This window comes from Lipotes vexillifer, unplaced genomic scaffold (genome assembly GCF_000442215.2).
Source record: "Lipotes vexillifer unplaced genomic scaffold, Lipotes_vexillifer_v1.1 scaffold496, whole genome shotgun sequence".
NCBI classification, from domain to species: domain Eukaryota; kingdom Metazoa; phylum Chordata; class Mammalia; order Artiodactyla; family Lipotidae; genus Lipotes; species Lipotes vexillifer.
This window is the reverse complement of record NW_006786690.1, coordinates 10,610,345-10,616,400: the sequence shown is the minus strand read 5'-3', so window position 1 is coordinate 10,616,400 and position 6,056 is coordinate 10,610,345. Positions and strand designations below refer to the sequence as shown.

Here is a 6,056-nt window from a genome sequence, read left to right as displayed (position 1 = left end):
TAGGGAAATAGGTTGCTGATCAGAGTGTTGATTGACATAACCTTACTGAAGGGGCGTTCACAGTAAGAGGCCATATTAAAGATGTGTACACCTATCAGTTCTCTTCCTAAGAGCTTATCTTTGGGAGACAGTCACACAAGTGCAAAGGGTTTTGTGCTCATATGTTTATCAGAGCATTGCTGAGAACAGCAAAGACAGGTGACAACCTCAATATCCATCAGTCGAGCTGAAGTATGACCTGCCCATTCAGTGGAGTTCTACGCAGCCATCACTGATCTATATTTGCTAATGTGGGTCCGTATCCACCACATTGAGAAAAGGAGGTTATATGTAACACAGCATGTTAGGAAAGGTTTTCATCACATCAAATGTTGCGGCTATGGAATTAGAGAAAGATCTGGAAAGGTGTACGACAGCATGTTAACAGTGATTGTCTCTGGGTGGAACAGTTTCGGATGGTTTTATCTTCTTCATTGGACTTTTCTGTGTCGTTTGAATTTTCAGTAAGGATGTCTTATCTTTATAGTGGGACGGGAGTTGTTTTTATTTTGGAAAAATTAAACCGGTTTTCTGAGAGTAAAAGATAATCAGGCATATTCTAGAAAACTTGGGAAATAGAGAAAAGAACAAAGAAGGAAATCAGTCACCCATCATTACCCACCCTGGCTATGAGCTCACAAGTTCATTCCTAAAGGAGATGAGAGGAAAGCCCAGGCAAACAGTGAGGTTTCTGATGTTGGCCATTATCCCCTATACAGGTTCAAGTGTAGGGTGCTGGAAAATGGCTACTGGCATTACTCCCTATAAACATGTAAAAACTGCCCCGACCTTCTGGTTTTCTCTTTCAACAGTCAAATGAGACTAAGGTTGAGGGCCTGACCTATCCTTTGAGTCTAATGGTGAACGTGAAAGACAAAATTACAGAATAATTTGAGATACATGTAAATTTTACATTCCAGATATTCCTTCTCTACGCAGGGACAACCATTTTGCTTCAAATTTGCAGCCGTTTCATGCATGTTTATGTTGACTTTGGTCAAAGGATGCCCAGCTGGGCATCGGAATAGCCCACCCAGCATGCTATTAAGTGTGAGGCTAAAAGGCAAGGGAGGTTAACTCCCAGATGATATGGTGTAGTAGTTGAGAATGTGGCATTCATTTCCTGCCCTGCCACTTCTTAAAGGTATGACCAAGTCACTTAACCTCAATGTATCCATTTCCCCATCTGTAAAATGGGTATACTAATAGAACCTAACCCATAGTGTCATTAGGAAGATGACATTGGTTCATATGTACTTAGGAAAGTTCCTGGCTCATAGCCAACAGTTGAAGTGTTAGCTCTTATTACTTCTTGGACACATTTGTTATTTACAAGGCTGGCATACGTGGTCCCAGTGGCAACATGGGATTTGGAGTCCATCTCTTTGTGATTTTAAATGACTTGAGCGCAGGCTAACACTCCCGTGTCTGTGCTTGGTGTGTTGCAGCCAAGAGGAGGAGGAGGAGGCCTCCTCAAGGTACTACGTCCCCAGCTATGAGGAAGTGATGAGCACAAACTACTCGGAAGCAAGGGAACCGGACCAGAACCCCAGGATGAGCGTCTCTCTCCCCTCCTACGAGTCCTTGACGGGGCTGGATGAGACAAGCCCCACCACAACCAGGGCTGACGTGGAGACCAGCCCGGGGAACCCCCCCGACAGGCAGAACTCCAAGTTGGCCAAACGCCTGAAGCCGCTGAAAGTTCGAAGGATAAAATCCGAAAAGCTTCACCTCAAAGACTTTAGGATCAACCTGCCAGACAAAAATGTGCCTCCTCCGTCCATCGAGCCTCTGACTCCCCCCCCACAGTATGATGAGGTCCAAGAGAAGGCCCCCAACTCCCGGCCCCCGGACTGATGACCCCTCCCGGGCGTGTTCCCTCCTGTCACTCAACCTCCACGCCAACAGATCCCGAATGAAGCCACTCAGCCACCGTTGAGAAGCGGAGGGGCCAGGTGTGTACTTAGCAATTTGGACGGGGCCGGGGGGTGAGGGGTTCTGGGATTCAGGAGCGACTCTGCAGCCCCCAGGACCTCACATAGTAGGTGCGTCGGAAAGAGCTGCTGCTTCGGATCTCGTGATGCTGTGACCCCATCAAGGGATGGCGCCGGCATCTTCCCCCTTGTCCTTCCGCGACTCTGAATCGCCAGTGATGACACTCCTCGTTCCAATTAGGAAAGGATACCTAGCAACTGGTTTAGATTGTGGTTTTGTTTTGCTTCCACTAGGACTGTTTTGTTTCCAAAAGAAGACAAGTTATGCCTTCAGTTTTTCCCTGGTATCCTGAACTGTGGGGTAGGAAAGATGACCCGCTTTATAGAAAGGACATGGGCCCGTTTTGTGAATTAAGCCGAATGAGAGGCTGGATGATTACCCTGGGGTGAGACCCAGGTGGGGTTCTCAGAGCCCCTGATGCCGTCAGTTCTTTTGAGGGCCCAAAGCCTGAGGATGCGTAAGATCCTAGTTTGAATTGGTAGACTTTACTCGTCTCTCCTGTGTAATGGCAGAAAAAGGAAAGCCGTCTGGAATGCTCCGTTCCTTCTAAAATGCCTTGCAACTGAGCTTTTTGTAATAAAATATTTTATATGTCACACATTTGGTGCTGAATTACCTTAGTAGTTCCTCCAATACTGACTCGCTTAGGGAGAAATCTCACTGTTGAGAATAATACTAGCTAATATATCCTGAACGCTTAGTATATGCCAGGCGCTGTGCTAAGCACCTCACATACTTATCCCATTTTCAACTGTACCCAAGCCGGGTATTACTTCCTGTGGGTTAGTTCACGAAGAATCAGGTTAATTAAAGGGCCCCATGTCACACTGCTAGGAAATGACAGAGCTGGGATTTGAACCTAGGCCTCCAGGGCCTGAGTTCTTCAACACTCTAGTGTGCCACTCAGTGGAAAGGGCTTTTTCAGACTTTGAATGAGGACCTGTGCTTCCCAAGAGCTGAGACTGTCCCCGTCAACCCACATGCCCAACAGAAAGTTCTGGGTATTTAGATAGCAGCTCTCTACGTGTCTAAACATCCTCTGACGGCTCTTCTGAGAACTGGCCCAGATGGGCTGTATAATCATGCAGGGTGAGCGTGTCCTCGTGGAGAGGGCAGGGTGCCTACCTGCGGAGCCCAGGAGAGAAATTCAACAAACGAGACCATGCAGCGGATGGCAGACTGCTGAGGCTGGGCTGAATGAGAGGACGAGGGACGTCGGGGGTCAGGGTCTTGACTGTGGAGTGGGAGTCTGGGAAGACAAAATCTGAGTCCAAAGTTTCCTTCCTGGGACTTCCCTGGTGGCCCAGTGGTTAAGACCCTGCGCTTCCAATGCCGGAGGGCTCGGGTTCAGTCCCTGGTCGGGGAAGTTCCACATGCCATGCGGCGCGGCCCAGAAAAAAAAAAAAAGTTCCCTTCCTGGTTCTGGCAAGCATGGAGCGGGCTGCTGGGGGTCTGTGTAGCTAGGAGGGTGGTTAGAAGAGCACATTCTCAGGTCCTGATGTTTCCTAAAAGCTCCTGTGGGAGAAAAGGAGCGGCAGTTAGGAAGTCAAGCACCTCCTTATATCAGAATTGGCAACCGTGCCTAAATTCCAACCTTTCATTTCCTTATGTAAATCCATCTATAAAAAGGGAGCTGCAATACCAGGGCACCGGGTAACTGCTCGGTGGCCCGGGATAACCGGAGGCCTGGTCTGGTCCCAGCCCACCCCTGAGCCAGCCTGTGCCTCTCCATGTATCTCTGGGCTGGACTTGCTATTCATTTACTCCTTTTTTTAAATAAATTTTTAAAAATTTATTTTATTATTTATTTTTGACTGCGTTGGGTCTTCGTTGCTGCACGCGGACTTTCTCTAGCTGCGGCGAGCGGGGGCTACTCTTCGTTGCAGTGGCTTCTCTTGCTGAGGAGCTTGGGCTCTAGGCGTGCGGGCTTCAGTAGCTGTGGCACACGGGCTCAGTAGTTGTGGCTCACGGGCTCTAGAGCGCAGGCTCAGTAGTTGTGGCGCACGGGCTTAGTTGCTCCGCGGCATGTGGGATCTTCCCGGACCAGGGCTTGAACCCGTGTCCCCTGCATTGGCGGGCGGATTCTTAACCACTGCGCCACCAGGGAAGCCCCTCATTTACTCTTAATGCTTCCCCCTGATGAGGACAAACAGGAGGAAAAAAGAAAGGGTAATAGCAAGATTGCTATTGCAAATGAGCTGAGAAATGACCTTCTAAAAGGGCTCTCGATCTGGCCCCTGGTAGATGTCTGTCGGGATGTCTGCCCAGCCTAGACCTTCCTCAGGAGAGAAAGAAGTTTAGGGCTTGCAGTGGGCTGACTGGTGGCCCCAAAGATCTCAGGCTCTAATCCCTGGGACCTGAGAATGTTACCTTACAAGGTAAAGTTTTGCGGATATAAGGATTTTGAGTTGAGACTATCCTCGCCCTAAATGCCATCTGTAAGTGTACTTATAAGTGAGAGACAGGAGGAGATTATATACAAAGAAGGGGCGGAGGCAGTGACCACAGAGGCAGAACTAGAGTGATGCACCTACAAGTCAAGGGACGCCAGCAGCTTCTGTGGTTAGAGTCTTTTGAACTCCTTGGCTTTTCAGCTCCTAGGCTGTAAGATTTGAATCAGCAAAAGCCCCAAGGAGAAAAGCTGCACCAAATGTCAAGCTTGTGTCTGTGTTTCCCTTCTCTCCAGAACTTGGCTCACATGTCTTGGTGTCTCTCTAACATTCAGATACCAGCGAACAGATGTTTTCTTACTTTATCCAGGTTTTCTAAAATTTATTTAGACTTCACCTGATCTTATGTTATTATTGAACTATCATCTCAATTACCCCTAGGAAGAAAATTTACAATTTTTAGAGAAAAGGGTACCCTGGTACACTGTTGGTAGGAATGTAAACTGGCGCAGCCACTGTGGAAAACAGTATGGAGGGTTCTCAAAACACTAAAAATAGAACTACCACATGACCTCGCAACTCCACTCCTGGGTATAAATCCGAAAAAAAAAAAAACCACGTGTTTTCAAAAACATGTATTTGAAAAGATACATGCACCCCAATGTTCGGAGCATCATTATTTACAATTACCAAGATATGGAAGCAACCTAAGTGTCATCAAGAGATGAATGGATAAAGAAGATGTGGTACATATAACCAATGGCATACTACTCAGCCTTAAAAAAGAACGAAATTTTGCCATTTGCAGCAACATGGATGGACTTGGAGGGCATTGTGGTAAGTGAAATAAGTCAAACAAAAACAAATACTGTAGGATATCACCTATATATGGAATCTAAAAAATACAACAAACTACCGAATATAACAAAAAAGGAGAGTCACAGATACAGAGAACAAACTAATGGTTCCCAGCGCGGAGGGGCAGGAGGGGGCAGTACAGGGGTGGGGAAGTGAGAGATGTAAACTACTGGGTATACGATAGGCTCAAGGTTGTATTGTACAACACAGGGAATATAGCCAATATTTTGTAATAACTGTAAATGTAAAGTAACCTTTAAAAAGTATATAAAAAAATTTTTTAAAAGAAATCATATTGAAAATTGCAAACGATTTAAATGTCCATCAACGGGAAAATGCACATATAAATTACTGTATTTCCCTACAACTAGATATCCACATGCAAAAAAAAAAAAAAAAAAAAAAAGGGATGCCAGCAGCCACCAGAGCTGGAAGAGGCAAGGGATGGATTCCTCCCTAGATCATCCAAGGCAGTTTGGTCCTTCTGAAAAACCTTGATTGCAGCTTAGCTGATGCTGATTTGGGGCTCCCGGCCCCCAGACCCATGAGAGAATACGTTTGTTGTTTTAGGCCACTAAGCTTGTGGGAATTCATTACTATGTTTAGCAAACCAACACGGGGCTCAATCTTCAATTCATTAGAGACCAGCCCCCGCTTTGATCTGAACACTTCTGGACTCTTCCTGTAAGGCAGGAGTGCTGTGGAAATTGCATGAAGGACCTTAGTTGTTTTGTACGTGTGGAAACAATCAAGTAGAAAATTATTCACGGTGTT

General features: G+C 46.5%; 1 protein-coding gene across 1 annotated transcript in view; it reads left to right on the top strand.

Moving 5' to 3' along the window:
• Positions 1 to 2,629, top strand: part of TMEM51 (transmembrane protein 51) — a 3,938-nt gene extending 1,309 nt beyond the window's left edge. The window contains exon 2 of the mRNA XM_007459296.1: positions 1,488 to 2,629. Coding sequence (XP_007459358.1) covers positions 1,488 to 1,896 — 409 coding nt within the window. The 3' untranslated portion in view covers positions 1,897 to 2,629. The remainder of the gene's footprint in view (positions 1 to 1,487) is intronic.
• The last annotated feature ends 3,427 nt before the right edge of the window (positions 2,630 to 6,056 follow it).